We start from the raw sequence: 21,109 nt of genomic DNA on the forward strand, positions 1-21,109 counted from the left end.
TTCTTATTCTTATAACTAATATAAGAATATGGACTAGACATGTAATAGCTCCATTTTATAGGTTAGAAATCCAAGGTTTTGGGAAATTAAAGCTCAACAAACATTTAGAAAATATACCATATATATCTACCTACCAACACTGAGTAAGGGGGCAGAGATACAGAGATGAACTCAAAACGGACCCTTGAGTTGCTTTCAGTCCTGTGAAGGGGACAGACATTCTCCACCCTATCCAAAGCACATCATTTCTAGGTTACTAGAAACCTAGAGATGCCAACAATGAGCAAGCGAACATGGTGTGGGGCAGGTGGGATGGGGACTAGGCAGGATTGCAAGGAGACCTAGCCTCACCTGCAGGTTTAGAAAAGGATCCCTAAGGTGTTCAGACAGATTGTTGCAGGATCCAGAGCCTGAAAATGACCAACTAGGAACTGGAATCTAAGTATTCTAAGACTTCTCTATGGGCTGAGCTTCCCAAAGGCCTTTGCTATAGCTTGGATATTTGTCCCGGACCAAATCTCATGTTGAATTGTAATCCCCAATGCTGGAGGTGGGGCCTGGTGGGAGACATTTGGATCGTGAGGGCAGATCCCTCGTGGCTTGGTGCTGTCTTCACAATAGCGAGTTCTCTGGAGATCTGATCACTTAAAAGTGTGTGGCCCTTCTCCCCCTCACTCTCTCTCTCCTGCTCCTGCTTTCGGCACGTGATGTTGCAAGCTCCTGCTTCACCTTTCACCATGAGTAAAAGCTTCCTGAGGCCTCCCCAGAAACTGATGTCAGTACTATGCTTCCTGTACAGTCTGCATAACTGTGGGCCAATTAAACCTCTTTTCTTTTTTTTTGTTTTTTTTTTTTTTTGAGATGGAGTCTCGCTCTGTTGCCCTGGCTGGAGTGCAGTGACACGATCTCGGCTCACTGCAACCTCAGCCTCCTGGGTTCAAGCAGTTCTCCTGCCTCAGCCTCCCGAGTAGCTGGGATTACAGGCGTGTGCCACCATGCCCGGCTAAATTTTTTGTATTTTTTTTTTCAGTAGAGACGGGGTTTCACCACCTTGGCCAGGCTGGTCTTGAACTCCTGATCCACCCACCTCAGCCTCCCAAAGTGCTGAGATTACAGGCGTGAGCCACTGAGCCCAGCCTAAACCTCCTTTATAAATTTTATTTTTATTTATTATTATTATTCCTTTTTCAGATGGAGTTTCGCTCTTGTTGCCAAGGCTGGAGTGCATGCTGCAATCTTGGCTCACTGCAACCTCCACCTCCTGGGTTCAAGCGATTCTCCTGCCTCAGCCTCCCAAGTAGCTGGGATTACAGGCACGCACCACCACGCCTGGCTAATTTTGTATTTTTAGTAGAGATGGGGTTTCATCATGTTGGTCAGGCTGGTCTCAAACTCCTGGCCTCAGATGATCCACCTGCCTTGGCCTCCCAAAGTGCTGGGATTACAGGTGTGAGCCACCAAGCCCAGCCAAACTTTATTTATATATATATACATATATATTTTTTGAGACAGGATCTCACTTTGTTGCCCAGGCTAGAGTGCAGTGGGGTGATCACAGCTCACTGCAGTCTTGACCTCCCGGGCTCAGGGGATCCCCTACCTCAGCCTCTCCAGTAGCTGGGACTATAGGCATGTGCCACCACACTCAGCTAATTTTTTTTTTTTTTGTATTTTTTTTTTTAATAGAGACGGGGTTTCGCCACATTGCCCAGGCTGGTCTTCGAACTCCTGGGTTCAAGTGATCCTCCTCCTCAGCCTCCCAAAGTGCAGGGATTACAGGCGTGAGCCATCATGCCTGGCCTTCTTTATAAATTATCCAGTCTCAGGTATTTCTTTATAGTAATGCAAGAATGACCTAATACAGCCTCTCAACTAGACGGGGCTGAAAAATCACTCCTGGAGACACAGCTTCAATCACATCAGGAATATTATAGAAAATGTCTAGCTCTTCCATTTTCAATAAAAGTCACTCTCAGAACATGCTCAGTACATACAAATTTGCTTTAGCACATGAAAGTTAATTAGCCATGACTCAACTTAAACATGAGATAATTCAGTAGGTAAATCCGAAACACTTCCTTCCTACTAGTGACCATGTTACTATACTCAAATGTTCCCCCTCCACACTTAATTTTCTAATCTTGCTTCCTTTGTGTTTTGCTTTGGAGCTAGGTATTTATCTCTTTTCTTTCCTGCTATGCTGGTAATCAGGGCCTCTGAATGGCTCGGCAGAATAAAGAAAACAAAAGTGATTCTTAGAGGGGCCATACAACTTTCTTGTAAGTACAAAGGCACATTTCTACTACAGTTTCACCGTCTGTATTAAAGATGTCTGGGAAAGGAATAATAAGTGTGTGGTGGGGGTTGGAAACAGCTACTTGGACTGACACAGAAAGAATTGTGCAGGACAGCTATATTTTAAATGTCTTTTTCTTCTGTCTTCTCTCTCTGACCTCCCACTGCCAGCCGCCCACTCCCCCATCCATTCTACCCCCAAAAGGCCCTGAGCATTTTGGAAGCAAGATGAATTATTTCCCTTTTCAGAGTCTCTAGAGCTATTTTCTTAAGCATTGTATTTAATGATTTGCAATGCTCACGTTATATTTGAAAATCATTCGTTTTTCAGTTGAATATGATTTTTTAAAGTTTGTTGAATGCTTTAATTTTTCATGACGTCTAGAGGACATAATTTTCTGTGATAATATATGAGAGTATCATGTAAGGCACAGAAGAGTTTTGATTTACAAAACTGACTTCCAACTAACTTTTCAGGACTATATATGTTATACTATGTCAGGCCTACCTACATAAGGCCTAAATAACAGTGCTAATGATAATAATAAAACCTCATGCTTATATGACAACTAAGGCATTATCTTATTTGAGTTTCATAACAATCTTTTCTTGAGATGGGGTCTCGCTCTGTCACCCAGGCTGGAGTGCAGGGGCGTGATCTCGACTCACTGCAACCTCTACCTCCCAGGCTGAAGTGATCCTCCCACCTCAGTCTCCCAAGTAGCTGGGACTACAGGAATATGCCACTGTGCTCAGCTTATTATTATTATTATTATTATTATTTTGATAGAGATGGTGTTTCGCCATATTGCCCAGGCTGTTCTCGAACTTCTGAGCTCAAGCAATCCACCTACCTCAGCCTCAGAAAATGCTGGGATTAAACTTAAAGTATAATAATAATAATAATAATAATAATAATAATAAAGTGAAAAAAAAGAAAGAAAATGCTGGGATTACAGGAGTGAGCCACCTTGCCCAGCCTGAGTCTCATAACAATTTGAGATTTAGGTAAGATTAGAATTATCCCCATTATATAGATGAAGAAAATGAGGCTCAGACAGGTTAAGTGGTTAGCTCAAGGTCACACACCTTCCACATGACATAAACAGGACAAGAAATCAAAGGTAAAAGTTTTCCTAAACCCCTAGGATAAAAAATATCACAGCTCTCTCACCTTGACTTAAAAGTGCTAACAACGGCTTGTGAAAAATGAAAAGCCTTGAAGGAAGGCAGAATAAAAATCTGAGAGACAATCACTGATCTTTTATCTTCTAGACTTCAAGCTGAATCAAGTTCTTCAAAGAAAACCCAATAAAGCCCAGACATTTTCATCATAACAAAATAAATAATTCAGTCAGGCTTTAGAGGGCTCCTGCATTTTGATTGGCTATTTGATATATTTGTGACTTAGCCACCACTAAACTGATTAAAGCTAACCTGATTGACGCAGTTATGTTGACAGAGCCTCTGACACTGACAGTTATGAATGGAAAGTGTAAATAACAATAAATAACCTGGAGCTTCCACATTTATTCCTAATGGAGAATTTAGCACTTGCAAAAGTCAAACGCCTGATAGGCTAAAAATTACGGCCTTTGGTCTATCTGGCGCCAAAGAAACTGTTTAAATTCATCACCCCTCCTCTCCTTAGGAAGATATCCACAGAGCCTCGGGTTCTTCCAGGCAGACAGACAGACAGACAGGTCTGATTTTTTTTTTTTTAACACTCAGACTCTTTGAGCTGCAAGGGGCGGTAGAAATTATCTGGTCTAACCCCACATCTTATATATGGGAAAACTAAAGCTCAGAGAAATGAAATTGATTGCCCAAGGTCATCCAAACACCTAAAACGAACACCTATTATTTATGTAGTAAAGTGTCCTTATCAGCAGGACAGCAGAAGAGGAACAATATTAGAAATGTTGTAATAAAATATTCAGACATACAAACTCTTGATATTTTTCAGGCTCCATAATAACTTCACAATTTCAACTCATGGTCAACTAAGCTTATAACATAAAACATGTTCAATTCGAATTTCCCTCCTGGGAAACTGAAAAGACTTATAGATCCAATGATCATCTCTTTCCATGTGCATATTTGGCCCATAGAACAGGTAGGCCATTCTATGAAGTTACTGTCCCCAGATGGCTGCTCATTCAAATTCAGGAACAACTAGCTCAACAAATAGGATGTTTTCCTGGATCTTCACTAAGCCAAATTGATGAAGGGAAGGATGGTGAAGTGTGATTTATAACTACTTTCCAAAATTAACAAACACAAGCTAACATTCATTGAGCACTCACTATATACTAGGCACCACCCTAAATTAAGTTTTGTATGCATCATATCATTTATTCCTCACAAAAACCATGTAAGGTTAGGTCCTATTATTGTTTTAGAGATGAAGAAATTGGGAGTTAGAGAGGTTTGGTAGACTCCCCCAGGTAACAAGATTCAAACCCAAGTCAATTTATTCCAGAATCCGTTCTCTTAAACACTACACTGCCTTTTATTATTTTTCCATACCTAGAGTAACTTAAACTCACTGCTAATAAAGTGTTTCCAAGTAGAGGTTCTATCAGGTTTGCTTTAATAGGCAAAGCTCATTGTAATTAGCATCCTCAATTAATGGGCTTGCTCAAGTCCTTCAAGCAAGTTAAACATGACTTCCTGCAATCTTATATACACTATTAATTTGTTAGCAGATTCTTTCTTCATAAATGGGATGAAAGTAAACTTCAGCCCAAGTCAAACTATCACAATATTCAAATTAACAGAGCCCAAGTTAATGAGAGTTCACTCTAGATCATTAATTTTTACAAAATATTTACCTCCTGCCTTGAGTTCACTTCTGCCATTTCAGCATTTATTGCCTGTATAGTTAATGTACAAACATATGTTTACACTGTTACAGTTTTCACATAAAAGACTTCTGACCGCCTTCAAAATAAGAAGAAAAAGTCCAACTATGGTCCTGCTTAATTGTGAGACATTTCTAACATAGTCTCTAAAGATCTGGGCTTTCACAATTTGTTGAAAACCTCATCTGGCACCAAGTAATTGTACAATAGAAGAAAATACTCAAGTTGGCATATGTAGCAAAAACGTCCATTCAATTTTCTTAAATAATTCTCCTTCTTTCCTAAGCAAAGTTTAATGTTACAGGATTTGGGTGCCTGAATTAGTAGCTACCCCACCTCACTCCCCAAAACAAATAAGCATAATTACATTGCTTTCTACTAGATTGCCTCTCTCATGTACATCCTACTAGCTCAAGTTCCAGACCAGCTACTGGCTCCTTATGTTGATGAAGTCAAGACACTGTCTAAATTCTTCCATGTCTACATTCAGACAGTAGGGAAAATAACAATCGTGCCACCAACTTTCAACTGGAGATGATTGAAAATACAATTGCTGCATGCAAGGCACATTGAAATCCTTTAAGGAAAACTGCAGTGTATATAAATCATAATTGATTATACCTTGAAAATATTTCTATTACTGTCTTCTTTACATGTCTAGTATAGTGTATATAAGCAAAAATTAGAGCTTCAGGAGTCTAGTTCAGTGTTTACTTTAAGAAGACTTCATGAGCAAGGAAATGACAGACCCACATGTTCCTCTAACACTATAGTGGCTACATTTTAACTAGGCCAAGAAAGAGAGGCCCTGTGTGGTATGGCTAACTACTTATGGGAGTAATTTCACCATACAACTATAGCAAATTTATTTCAGTTCCAGATATCACTTTCCCCATTAACTCAGGAGACCAAAGGAGCTTAACTGCTTTCCTTTCATCCCTGTCGAATGCAGCAAGTTTCTCAGGAAGCAAATACTATTTAAATCATTTTCATAATTCTAAAATGCCTGTAAGACAAGTCCAGGGTCTAATTATACCACTTAAATTTGTTGAAGATGTTTGGGTTTTTCTTTTTTTAATTTCAATAATGAAAGAGCCCAAGGGTTTAAAGCCCTAATAATCTAATAAACTTTGCTAAGTGAACATTGTAACAGATATGCCTGGATGGGATTTTGTAAATACCAGACAATTTCCCCTGATCTTTATCAGGGAAAAGAAGCCTAAATCTTTGGCAGGAAGAAATTAAATGTAGTGCAAAATAATAACATCTGGCCAGATTGTGTTTGTCAGGGTAGCAGCCCCTTTAGATGTCAGGCTGAAAAGTACTAAAATGAACTCTGAAGAGTGTGTGTGCGATTCTTTATGAGGCAATAGGAAAGGCTGCCACCCTGCCATAGAATACTCAGGGTACAATTAACTCACCCTAGTATGTCCCTACAGAGAATTATTTCATATCAATGGAATTTGAAGCCTTCTGCCAAATAAAAGTTTGGGGTCATTCTTGGGGTGTTTTGTTTATTTCTCCATTACTGTACAGATTCCTAACAGCACTTTCTATTTTTCAAAACCATCTATGATCATTTCAATAAGTTTTAACGTTTATTTTTATCTTCTAGCTCCAAGGGAGACCGTGTGGCTCAATGAAAAGGGCAATGACTTTGAAGTTAGCAACTTAATGCTGCCAGTTGCTGGTTACATGGCCTTGGACAAATTGGTTAATAGCTCTTAATCCCAGTTTCCACATCTGTAAAATGGGGATAATAATACCTAATGGTGTTATTACCATTATGAAGATTACTCAAGTCTAGCACATAGTACACTTTTAGTAAGATTAGTTAACTTTATTTCTCCTTCACTTAAGTAATCCCGGTAAGTTCAAATGTCTAACCTCACCAACCTTCCACAGGTCTCTGACCTTCAAGAAGGCTTAATTTTTTGCAAGTTTACACTATCTTCCCCTCCCATCACAACAAAAACAAAAAACCTCAAGGTTATATTTGAAATAATATGTGCATCATTTAAGCCTCTTCTTCCACTATAAGCCATCTCAACCATCTGGCAGAGATTGCCAGAAAGAACATACTTTGTTTTCCACTAATGATTACTCTGATGCATGAGATACTTTGTTTTTCCTGTCTGTCTGGTTTTTTTTTTTTAATCTGGCATTTAGAGAGGGAGAACTATGGTCATCTCACAATTTTTTAAAAAGGTTTTCCTAATAAACAACTCTTTCCAAAATTTGTACCACAAAACAATGCTAAGCCACTGATTTATCTGACAGGCCAGTATATCTGTTTCAAATGTTAATTGCTAGAAAGAGTACTGTTTTTCCAGGCACCAAAGAAGAGGAGTGTGGATAGCAATCTTTGGGGTTTTCCCCCACCTACTACTCTGTTGGTAGAACAAGCACTTTGGCCTCACTGGCTGGGTTTCTTAAGCTACCCTTCAAGGACTGGGGCATGTAGGAGTAAACACACATAGTACATCAAAGAATAGTTCCAGGGCCCATTTCCCCAGCTGGGAAGGATGCCCAGAATCCGCACTCCAGGCAGAGCCTGGTGGCAGGCTACATTTCACCACCCTCTAGAGCACCTTTCCAGCTACCAGGGCACAGGCTCCCGTGCATTTCTAGACCAAAATTACTTCCTATTAAAAGGCCAGAAAGGTTTCAGATCCAGAGGAAGAAAGGCAATTCTGATATAGTACAGACTGATAAGTGCCAAGGGACAACTGAATAACAACTACAATAGTCACTTAAACTTTCAAAACATTTTCATATATATTACCTCTTTTGATCCTCAAGAGCTCCAGCAGGTTGGCAGGTCAGGTGTTACCATCTTGCATATAAGAAAACAAACTTAGAGACTTTGAATTACCTACCTATTTCCACACAGCTGGTGTCAGAACAGGAAATAGAACACATCTTTGATTCATGCTAAGGCCAATATCAATTAGTAAAGAATCAAAGAATATATTGGAAACCAAATTAAGATATTGATACATTTGACTGAAAGTATTTTTAAACCCCCACAAAAAAAGAAAACTTGAATTAACAAATCAGTTAAAGCAACTTATACAAAATGGGCTAGCATTCTGAATATACAAAGAGCTGCTTGTTACAAACCAATAAGAAAAGGACAACTAGTAAGGGACAAGTTATACTTAAATTTTTCCAAATGATGAAAGAATATTAGTGAGAAAAATCACAAAATAAAAGGTACAAATGATCAACAAATCTCACTGGCAACCAAAGAGTACTATTTTTTTCACCCACGCTGAGATTATGATAAAATGGCAAGGGGCAGACAGGAAAATGGACATTCTTACATTGCTAATCTCCATGGTGTGCTTATTTCACATTGTATGCCTGTATCAAAACATCTAATATACCCCATAAATATATACACCTACTATGTACCCACAAAAATTAAAACTTAAAGTCTTTAAAAAGAAGTAAAGTGAAAGCACATACAAACTTTATGGAAATCAAATAGGCAATAAATGTGAGAAACCTTAAAAACTGCATAGCCTCTGACCCAGCAATTCCACTTCCAGGAATTTATCCTGAGGAAATCATTAAGGATGTGCATAAATATTTAATTACACGGACATTATTTAGTTCACTGTGGCTTACTGAAAGCAACCTTCATTTCCAACAATAGAGAGGGTTGGATTAATAACATGTGAAATATCCACAGTAGTAAGTAAAGGGTAGCCCCTAGATACTATATTTATATTGTGTTACAGAAGTACATTATTGACATGGAAAGATGGCTATATGAAAAAGCAGTATAGTCAATTTTTGAAAAACTATACATACACCTATGTATGAATAAAAAGTATGCAAGACGATATGTCAAAATGTTAACAGTAGTTATCCTCTAGTGGGTAGAATCAGGGTCGTTTTATTTTCCACTTTTTTATTTCTTTGTGGTTCTTTCATTTTCTCTAATTAAAAAAGAAATACTTATTTTTGTAGTAAAAACTTGTTTTAAAAAAAGATTATCCTGAAATAAATACTGCTGTATTACTTTCAAGGTCTCACATAATCAGGAATAAATAAATAATCCATTGGTCTCTAGAAACCTGCCTTAACAAATAGATAACAATTCTTTCTAATGAACCTATGATTATTTATTTTTTAATGCACACTAAAATTTTTATTTTAAAAATTATTCTTTTAAATCAGCTAATGATTCCTCTCTACAATTCGTTTAAACTATTCATTTATTTGACAAGTCCTTTTTTAAACTTGAGTCAACCTTAGTCCCACCTGTGTCTGATCAAATTCCTATACCCACGTCAAATCCCAATTTATTAGAGTTGATAAAGGAAGAACAACTATAAACAGATATAAGAAAGAATGAGAACCTTAATCTTTAACTTTGAAGAGTATCAATAGTTGCCATTTATTAAGCACCTATTCTATACCAAGCAATATGGTAAATGTTTTACATAATTTATGGCTCACTTTCACAGCAGCGCTGTAAGGTTGTAATTATTACCCTCATTTTGTAAAAGGGGGTTACGTAACTAGTGAGTAATAAGAGTATTTGAATACAGGACTATTTGACTTAAAAGACTATCTATTCTGACATTGTGCCTTCCACTAAAATATCAAATATAAAACTCTAAGGAAAGGTAAGGTTATGTGAATAGTCTCCAAATTTGATGCACTAGCAACAATATTGAGAGAGAACACATAGAATTATAGGAAAATAGCACAATTTAAATTCAGCAATCTTGGGTCTAGCAACTCAATTATTTAGCATTGGGTTAACTTGCCTGCATTACCAAACTCTCTTAGTTTTAGTCTCCTTATGGGATTAATACCACCTTTTTGAAGGGAAGCTGGCAAGGTCCAAATAAATACAAGTATGTCTGCCTGCTACAAGGCTTTCAAGAAAAGGGAGCTTCTCTTCCCTTCAGGTCCTTGTGAAAGGCTGGTAGGACACACAAGAATGTATTTGGACAAGCTGACAGGTGTCACCATTCTCATGGTTCTTGTTCACAAGGTGCAAATCTGTGGCACTGAATCTTGTTCACAGTGTTCTGGGAAGAGCCTAGGTCATGCTGGAAGAAAAGACAACCAGCCAGCCTGAGTTATGGGGCCAGAAGCTGAGGCAGACGCTTAGAGAAACAGATGTTCCATCTCAATGGGCGAGCAAAACCCCATTATCCAGACTTTTAAGATCTTATATCTAAGCAGCTTTTAAAACCTAGAAGTAAATGCTGCAGGCAACAGGATCTATCTTTTCTTTTCTGTTTGGTCATACTGTTGCAGGGGAAGGGGAACAGTTAGAAATCTATTTCTATCAATACTACTTATTCTAATTTTGTGTGAGAGTGTATGAATATATATATGTGTTCATTCAAACATTTACTGAGAGTTTACTGTCTCACCTGGGGACAGAGGGATATGGTAGAATAGACACAAGCCCTATCCACAGAAAGCTCATTCTTTAGTAAAGGATACCCATGTTAATCAAATAACCATACATACTCCTGTAACCACTGCAACCTGATGAGTGCTAGAAAGGAAAAGCACAGGTTCCCAGGAGAGGGAAGAAATGCAATCCAATAATGACATTTCAGTTAATTGGGTTCAGAACTATATGCTAAAGAACTCTGACCAAAGGAGAGGAGTGTCATAGCATTCCAATTTCCTTTCAACATTTTTGTTCTCCTTCTTTTCTTAATGTAATCCAGTGGAATCAGTCTCCCTTTGCTGGGTAGATCTAGAGGCTACATTAACTCATTCAGACCACTACGGGACCATTTAGAAACTGTATACTGTACCGTTTTAAATATACACATACACACAGAGAGGGAAAGGAAGAAAACACACAAAAATGTTACAAGTGGTTATCTCTGAATGAGAGGATTATGAGTGGGTATTTAGCGCATTTTGACATTAATTATATTAAAACATAAAAAATTATTTAAAAATGTATATGTGCCAGATGTGACATTCATTACTGTAAAGCAAAGATATTATATTTCATACATATATACGCTTATAAATGCACAAGAGGGAATAATAAAAACAATGGCTACCATGCATTTTATTCCTATGGGCCAGCATAGAGCTGAGTTCTTCACAGCACTCATCTGATTTAATTTTGTTTAATGAATGGCTCAGAGAGAAGTGGCCTGCCCTTGGTCACAAAGAGAGGAAAGGGCAAAATTGGGACTTAGACACCAGTCTGCCTGAAGCCAGACCACATAGCCATCACACTATGCCCTTTGCTGCCTCCTAGGTGTTTGGCCCTTCCAAGAGGGAAGTCTAAGTGAGAGACTACAGGTATAGACAAGGAGTCCAGAAAGGCTGGTATCTAATAGGCAATTAATAATTTGAATTTGGCCAGGCATGGTGGCTCACACCTGTAATTTTAACACTTTGGGAGGCTGAGGCGGGCAGATCGCTTGAGCCCAGGAGTTTGAGACCAGCCAGGGCAACATGGCGAAACTCCATTTCTACAAAAAATGCAAAAATTAGCCCTGTGTGGTGGCACGTTCCTGTAGTCCCAGCTATTCAGGAGGCTGAGGTGGGAGGATCCCTTGAGCCCGGGAGGCGGAGGTTGCAGCGAGCTGAGATAGTGCCACTGCACTCCAGCCTGGGCAACAGAGCGAGAATCTGTCTCAAATAATAATAATAATAATAATAATTTGAGTTTGAGTTTAATTGAGAAAAAGACGTGCACTGATTTACCCAACTCCCTCATCTGTTCTCTTTGATCAACTGCATGTCTATCTGGAGAATTCATACAGCCAATCTCCTCCAAGAACCTCTACCCTCTGGTTGGAGTTAATCTCTTCCAACCCTGCACTACCATAAAGAAGTGAATTTTCATACAAAAATTAGCCAGGCATGATGGCAGGTGCCTGTAATCCCAGCTACTCAGGAGTCTGAAGCAGGAGAATCGCTTGAACCCAGGAGGCAGAGGTTGCAGTGAGCCAAGATCAGGCCATTGTACTCCAGCCTGGGTGACAGAGAGAGACTCCGTCTCAAAAAAAAAAGAAAAGAAAAGAAAAGAAAAGTTATTTTTCTGTTAAACAATGAAACTTAAGCTACAGGGACCCTGCACTTGCACACCCTCTCACAGAAGAGCCATAGGCATTTTGTATTTTTTATTTTGTCTTCTTTTTCTTAAAGAAGGTCTCCCAATTATATAAGTTTTGAGCACTACAAAACCTGGATCCACCTCTACTCCCCTTGGAAAACTGCTAAGGTTTTTTCTTACATTTCTCTTAGGATGCCTTGCACCCAAGTTATTTGTATACAAATGTCCTGGTTTCTGAATTTTGATCTACTTGAAGGTAGGCATGAGGTAGTTTTTCTCTTTGAATCCCCCACAGTACCTGCCTTTAGACATGCTATCCAGTTGCTCAGCCAATGCTTTTTTAATTAAATACAATAGAGTTCCCTTGCAAGGAGGAAAGTTAGAATTGAGGAGACTGCTTATGACCATGAGATGAAATACACAGAGGTTGTATCACACATATAGCACTGTTTTAAGGGCACAGGCTATGGAGCTGTACTTCCTGCGTTCAATTCTTGTCTCTGCCATCTATTGGGTGCTACTTTAAACAAGTCACCTAATCTCTTTAAGCCTCCATTTTGTCAGTGATAAAATGAGGCTAATGAAAGTACCCACCTCCTAGGGTTGTTATGAGGTTTAAATGAGATAAGTAAAACACTTGAGAACAAGAAATTTTTTATTCATCTCTCTCCAATACAGTACACTTTCAGAAAGGAGGTCTCTAATCCTCACCCAAGCCCTCAACTTTCTTCTCTCCATACCAGCCTGCCTACCCAACCCAGACTCATTCACACCCTGTCAGAATGCCCCCTAGAGCCTGCACTCTTAATCATTACACTCCATTGCTGAACTGGGAAGCAAGGGAGGCTAAAGGCATGAAACCCAGGGGTGCATTTGCTGGTAGTCTAGATGTTAGCTGATGGAGCCTGGAACTGAAATCAGAGAGGAACTAAAATCAAAAGGCATCTGCATATGATAAATGAGACAACTGAGACCGATGGGGTCTCAGTTGGAATGTAGGAAAATGATGTGAAGAAGGATGCAGGAAGAAATGAGACCTGGTGACTGAAAAGTACAATGAAGGAAAAGGAGCAATACAGGTGCCTCAGTCCCTGGAAGTATCTCACAGTCAATAGAAGGGAAGGGGCTTTTAATTTCTATGTTACCATTTCCAGCTTAGAGGGAAATTGTTTCTACCTCTACTCTACTGACAAGAGAATTCAAATCTCTCAAACATATGCTTCATTACTCCAATATCAGGTACTGCAACTCAGTGAGACAGAAAGAAGAGGAGGAACATATGTTTTCAGAAAGTAAACAAATTCCAGTTTGGGGGCTGGTGGGGAGGTGGAGAGTAAGCACTCTAGGCAAAAGTGGTGTTTTTCCTGGAAGCTTCTAGAGGGCAGGGACAATGTCCTTTAATGTGCTTTGTTGAGCCCACTAGTGAGAAAGGTGGGCAGTGATGATGACAGCAAGAGGAGGTGAGTTCAGAGCCCTGTTAAATCAAGGGCATGAGTTCAGGACCTTGTTCAATCAAGGGCGATGGCCTGGGGTAAAAGAGTTCATCTGCATAATCTCCTCACCTCATGGTTGGCCCCAGAATGGTCTCTGGCTGCATATTGAGTCGTTTTTCTAAGCTCTTTTCATTAAACAGTTTTCAGCCTAATGACTGACTTCTAAATCAATAAAGGGCCCAGGAAAGGTTTATAACTCCCCCAGCCTCTGGCTCTACTAAAGCCACAGAATTTTGAGACCCGATTGAATCCAAAAGTTTTTACTTTAAAACTGAAATGGCTTTAAACACTCAGTTTCCAGTTGGTTTTCCAATTGCCCTAATAATTAAAGAATTGCATTTTTAAAAACTTTGTAACCAAAATATGCCTTTGAGTTGGTGCCATGAAAGTCCACTAATTAAAGCCAGCATCTTCTGGGCTCTGATGAGAAATTCACCCTTTTATAATGGGATTACTAGAGCTTTGCTGTACAGATGAGCGGTTTGATTAATAATTTACATTTTTGAGGATATATAACTTCACTCATGGCCGTGGTTTGAGTTCCTAAAATTATCCTATTCAGTTTAATGCTATTGTATTTAGCATTAAGTTTTGATTAGACATCAATGTAATTATTCTCTCCCATACATTATTTTTAACCAAGAAAGGGGTTGTGACAGACTTGCGGACAGTTAGAGTTGGGGATGCAATGGGGCTCAGCCTGCACAGAGCTGGAGTGTGGGCAGAACTGTCAGGCTAGTCAGGGGGAAAGAATTGTGAAATGGAGAAAAATGGCTTAGTACTCACTTAAAACCCCCACTACATAATAAAAACTAAATTAGCAAATGATTGAATCTCAAAAACATGTTTATCAACATTCAAGCAATTATTGAGTCACATATTAACTGTGAAGGAAAAAAGCTTTGCTTGAACAATGTCCCTAAACAGTTATTTCAAGCAGAAATGACTAGAGAAATTGCTGTGAGCTGACAGAAAAGGGTATTCTAACCAAGGTCAATTTTATTTAGGGGGAGTGGGAGAGACAGGAATCTGACAGAAGAGAGTCTAAAAACTGCCAAGAGCTGATGAAAACAGAAAATAAGGGAGAGAAACAACAGAAGAAGCACAGAAACGCTGCCCTCCCCCCCATTCAGAGATGTCTTTTTCATCTCCACAGAAAGCAGGTAGAAGAAAGCAAACTTGCCAATACTGAGTGAGGATCAACTGAAGATCTCTAGACTTATACCAACCTTTTCCTCCTCTCTGCCATAATAGTGTGGACCAAAAAATGCAATTAAAATATGGCCTGAACCGACAAACCCTTCCTGATCTAGCTGCTTATTCATATATGAAATACACCAGATACTAGCCAGAAGAGAAGCTTCAGGAAGCTTAAAAAAGGATTGCTCCTGGCAGTATTGACACTTCAAACAGTACAGCTTCACATCCAAGAATGCATAAAATAAACCCCTTTCCCAAAGAGTCTTTTGCCTAAGTACTCTTTCGTCTGTACACTGGAGCTGTTTGCATATATATCATCAATAAGTGGCAAAAGTTGTTGAAATACATCATGAACTCCAGCCTTGTCGAGGTTAATGTCTGTAATGATAATGCGTCATTTATTTGGCACCACCTGGGGTGAAGCGGTCCACATAAATGAGCTGTCTAGATAATGCATGCATATGGTGTTTTACAGTTTTCAGGATACTTTCACATTCATTATTTCTACTTTACAAAAGTAAGCAGGACTGCAACTTTTATGCCCATTTTGCAGACAAGAAAACTGAGGCTATTGGAGTCTAAATAACTGCCCCAAAACATAAAGCTCATAAATGCAGATCTAGAATTTGAACTTGGATTTTCTGACTCCAAGTCCAGTGTTTCTTTCGCTGATCTTAAGCACTGAGGAAATTCATTTTAGCCATTTAAAATGGAAATATTAAGAAAAGGACAGTGGGCTGAGGCAGGAGAATGGCGTGAACCCAGGAGGCGGAGCTTGCAGTGAGCCGAGATCGCGCCACTGCACTCCAGCCTGGGCGACAGAGCGAGACTCCGTCTCAAAAAAAAAAAAAAAAAAAAAAAGAAAAGGACAGTGAATGTAAGTTGGACTTTCCTTATTTACTTGTAACCACATTGTGAACATCACTTGGACCTAACGTAATACAGGAGCCACTGTGGCCTGTAGGAGTATGGTCCTCTATTAAATGTCCCCAAGTGCCACATTTAGTGAGTTCTTGGATCCCCCCCAGAAAGCCAGAAAATCAAGTGTGCCAAGACTACGCATAAACATGGAACAGTAGTAGGCTCTAAGCAAGGACCCAAAAACCTTTCAGATGAGATGATTTCCTGCTCGACCACTATTTTTCCTTTCTGATGAAGAGAGTTCAAGTTGTGGAATAGGCAACTTCCAGAAAAAACAAGGTATTGCCGCATATAAAAGAGTCTATTATCACTCAAAGTCAGTGGTATCTTGGGGAAATCTAGAATTATCCAACATCTAGAAAAGACCTGGATGTACCCCAAATATTTCTTGATAGTACAAGGCTGAAAATCATAATAAAATTCTACAAAGAAAATAGAACTCAAGGTTTAAAGGTATAGAGGTGGTAGTGAGATGACGAAAAATTCAGAATTCTATTCCATTTTTCTTCACAAGAACCACAAATCCAACTTCTCAATTTTGTTTTACCTCAAGTACATTAAGAACAAGGAAAGCCATGTCACGTGATGGCTCAGAAGAAGCTGTGGCATCAATGAGTTTCCTCATCTGTAAAATGGAGATAATTACAGTACAGACCTCATAGGGCTGTTGGGAAAATTAAATGAGATAATTATGTAAAAGTCAGCATCATATAGTAGGCACTTAATAAATCTTCACTATTGTTATCATCACAACTATTATAAGGTAGGGGAGAAGAAAAAGAAAAAGAGAAAGGAAAATCTACTTTTAGTGGAGTTTTTCAGAAAGAATTAATTAAGCAGAAACAAAAAGCAATTGTGCTGCCCCATTTTACTAAGCACATCTAAGTAAATTAAATTTAGGAAACGAGGCAATGCAAAGACTGAGAATAAAGAACAACTTTTTTAAATGCTTCAATCATTATCAAAACAACATTAGCAATAGAGCACTCCAACCACTGTAGCAAAGGGCCCCAGGCTCATTTATGAGGGCAAAGGCTTCCTGCAAATGAAGACATAAAATCCAAATCGAGGCAGTAAGGATTGCTCGTGGAACTGTGCACATATTTGCAGAAAGCACTCACTGCTTAAATACCCCCAATGTGGACTAGTGAAGGAATACCAAAGAGATTGTGGATCTAGGCCAAGATCAAGATGAGCTTTCTTCAACTTCATGTGATGGAGAAAATAGCTAGCAAAAGCCGTCACATCAAATTTCATATGAGTGAAGTACTGGGATGGTTTTCTCACTAATTTGGTCTACCAGAATATTGGGGAGGGGATGTATTTTAGGGGAAAAACAATTGTGTCTCCTAATTTCAATTCATTGGAATAATAAACGGTCATAAGAAAGAAAAAAAGGGGATGCTCTCTTTTTCTTAGCAATTAATAATACATTATCTTGTAGTGGTCCCCAGTTTGAAGTCTTGTCTCTCCAAATGTTTGTTACAAAAGGATTTAGGGGCAATGTCTTCTGAAACATTGTACAAGTGCCTTGAGGTCTGGGATCATGGTTTATTTTTCCTTGTGGGGTTTATTTTTTCTAAAAGTGAGGCAGGAAAAGAATGAGAAGAGGGAGTGAAACAAGATAAAGAATGAGTACCGATGGTGACAAGGTAAACGGCACTAGCAATAATGAGCTCAGATATAATTTCATTGTCTCCATATTCCTTTGCTAGGGTTGTCCTTCTGTCTATCCCCACAATTCAAGAAAGTGTGTGTGTGTGTGTGTGTGTGTGTGTGTGTGTGTGTGTGTGTGTGTGTGAAGTGAAAGAGAGACAGAGAGAAAGGGAGAGAGAGATACAATTAGTAGATGCTGCCCCCATTTTCTACCCTCTGTTCACAGGACTAGTATTCAGCCTCCAAGCTATAGCAGGCTTATCTGGAAGCTAACCCAACCAAAATCTTGTCAGAACTTTTTTTCTCTCCTAGTCTCACATTTTTGCAGATCTAGAAAACACAGTGGGCAAAGTGCAGAACTGGACAGAGGTGTAAATGCTGACGACCCGGGCCCTCAGATAGATAGCCATGTCAGCTACTGTGAATGTTAAAATACCAGTATGATCACTCTACCACTCCCCTCCAACCAGACAAGGATTGTAAGGTAACATCTGTGAGCTTGGATATTCTGGGAATTAAACAAATCACTAATACTCTGTTCTAAAAAGGGACCTTGATGCCCCAAAGAGTAAGATTCAGCTCTCTGCTTCAACCCAATTCTCATGTCACATCATTTCTTCTCACCCCACTTTTATCCAACAGATCAACTCCAAAACCAATCTAAGAAGTTCATGAATGCTACATGTATTTTTAAAATCTGTCTAAATTATTCATTCTATCACCAAATTGTTAGTCTCAACAAACTCTTCACAAGAGTCTGACTGCATAAATAGTTTAACAAATACTTCAAGCTTATATATTATACTTCATATAATCAACCTAACACCCCCTGAGGCTTTGACCCAAGAAACTGTTGTGAATGTAGGCTTTATTAACTAATCTGAACAATTCTCTTAGCTAATTCTAAAGATTTCATTATAATACACAAAATAAGCTATAATCAACACACCTTACAATTCAGAGGTTAATTCTTGTAACAGTGCCATAAATCTCAAGCTTTGCAATGTCAAGCAGTCAGAAGTGTTACTTTTCTATCTGACCTCGATCCTCTCTTGGTGAGGCAAGAAAAAGGTGGCTGATTCCCTCTGCTCAAGGAAGGATAGAAGAAAGACTGATAATTAATTAATTACTAATTAATTGTGAATATCCATAATTAATTTTCCCAGTTACAGGAGGCAGCCTATGGGGATAGTTAAAAGAATAGACTCTAAGAGCCATGCCATCTGGGTTCAAATCCTGCCTTCGCCATTTATTTATTAATTTTGTGGCCTTGAGCAAGTTACTTAATCATTCTGTGCCTTAGATTTCCATCGACAAAATAAGGCTACTAACATCTACTCATAATTATATTGTGAGGATTAAATGAATTAATACATGTAAACCACTTAAAAGAGTACCTAGCACATGGTGCCATATAAGTGTTTGCTATCATCACCACCACCACCACCTCCATCATCATCATCATCTTCCTAGCTGGGTGTTAGAATTGAAGGAGGTACTCCCCATCCTGCTATGATAGTCCTACTAAGTTAGCAAGGAGAAGTGTCATTTCCTACCCGTTCTGGCAATGCCACAACAGCTTCTTTCGCAATCATTCACAGGCATGGTAAGAAGTGAGAGTCACAAAGAGAGGAGAGGTCACCACTCACACCAATGGGAAAATCCTGGGCCAACAAGCCAGTGTCTGCCTCTTAAATGGAAATGGTCCTAGTGGTCAGAAGGAGTCCACATGTGTCCCACAAGCATCTAACTCATTCCTGGAGAAAACTGGGCTCAGTATTTAAGGAAACTTTTTTGTTTTTGAATCAAGCTGAGAGAAAATATTATTTATTCTTTCTGTAGAGATTTATAACTTTATATACAGGTAAATACAATGTCCTTGGACAATGATTTTTTGACAGTACCCACCTTTCCAAAGATTGAAATGAAGCTTCTCTTAAAATGTGTTTTTTTAAACCAGAATTTCTCACTGGGAGGTTTTTAATAGCAAGCATTAATGCTGGAATGGTAATTTATAAATTATACTTAGTATTTGAAAGCCCAGTGCCCAAATAATGATGCCACTAAGCAGCACATCTAAAATAATCCCCAGAACTCACCTTGGAAAACCGCAGCATTCTGAATAATTAAGAACTTGAGCTCCATACTTGCAGACTGAAGCAGCTGTTCCATGTTCAATCGTGCTGTTAGTTGGTATTTTTCTTCCATCTTTCTTGAGCAGCATGTTGGGCCCTTAGGGAGACATACTTGCAAATCTGATCCTGAAACAAACAAGGTTTTCATGTTTCAGTAAGCAGGATCTCTCTCTCACACACCCCCCCCCCACACCCACACCCCCCCACACACACACACACTCACACATGGCAAACAGGGCAAAGAATGCATTTCTTTTGAGATACAGTAAAATTTTGATTATTCAAAATTACGTTTCATCTTAACTAATCCCTGCTTTCTCCCAATTGTCCTTATGGCTGACTCTTTTTGAATAACCATCAGAATTAATTGCCTAGGTTTGACTCATAAATTCTGCATAAACTAATTTATAGCACCAAAAACACATCACTGAACACCGATATTTAGTTTGTCTTTTAAAAGATCAATCTTCACTCCTATAATTTATTTTTCCTGATTATAATGTATGAATGAGAAGACAACCAAGAAACAATTTTCAAAATTCCAGTTATGATTTCCAAATGAAATGTATGTCTGGCCAACCCAATACTGCTTTTCAGGATAAATGATCAAAACATCAATATCATATCAAAGCTGTGCTGTTGTTTTAACTAAAGGTCTGAAGCAAGATACAAGTCATTCAACAAATATTTATTAGGTGCCTACTATATGCCAAGCACTGTGGTTGTAACAGTATACAAAGCAAAGTCCCTGCCCTCATGGAGCTTACATTCTGGGAGATAACAAACAAACAAAAATATAAACATAATGTCAAAAGGTGATATATACTATAGAGAAAGTAAAACAAAGTAAGGAAAGGAAAACAAACTGTGGTATATCTATAAAATGGAATTCTATTTAGCCATAAAAAGGAATGAACCATTAATGCATACTACTGGAGGGACAAAACTCAAAAACATTATGCTATGTGAAAGAAGCCAGATCAAAAAGAAGCACATACTCTCTGGTTCCGTTTATATAAAAGTCTAAAAAACAGAAACTAATCTAGAGTGACAGAAAGCAGTTCAGTCGTTGTTAAGGGGGATGGTGGGCAGGAGGGGTAGGAGGAAGGGTTTATAAAGAGTAGTGGAGAAACTCTGGGGAGTGATGGATATGTTCATTATTTTGATTGTGGTAATGGTTTCACGGGTGTATATGCATGTCAAAATTATCAACTTGCACCCTTAAAATATGTAGTTTATTATATATCAATTATGCCTCAATAAAGGTGTCAATTGTTTTATTTATTTATTTTTATTTTTTATTTTTCTTGAGACAGAGTCTCACTCTCATTGCCCAGGCTGGACTGCAGTGGCACAATCTCAGCTCACTGCAACCTCCACCTCCTGGGTTCAAGCGATTCTCCCAGCTTGTTTTTAATTTTTAAAAAGTAAAGTAAGGGAGATACAGAATGTGATGATTGTGGAGACTATTCTGTTTTGCAT

General features: G+C 38.7%; 1 protein-coding gene across 1 annotated transcript in view; it reads right to left on the reverse strand.

Annotated features, from left to right (window-relative positions):
• The window catches only part of GPC3 (glypican 3), a 452,688-nt gene that overhangs the window by 400,142 nt on the left and 31,437 nt on the right, over positions 1-21,109 (reverse strand). The window contains exon 2 of the mRNA XM_019019454.4: positions 19,592-19,753. Within this exon, the coding sequence (XP_018874999.1) occupies positions 19,592-19,753 (162 nt within the window). The remainder of the gene's footprint in view (positions 1-19,591; positions 19,754-21,109) is intronic.

This window comes from Gorilla gorilla, chromosome X (assembly GCF_029281585.2).
Source record: "Gorilla gorilla gorilla isolate KB3781 chromosome X, NHGRI_mGorGor1-v2.1_pri, whole genome shotgun sequence".
Classification (NCBI taxonomy): domain Eukaryota; kingdom Metazoa; phylum Chordata; class Mammalia; order Primates; family Hominidae; genus Gorilla; species Gorilla gorilla.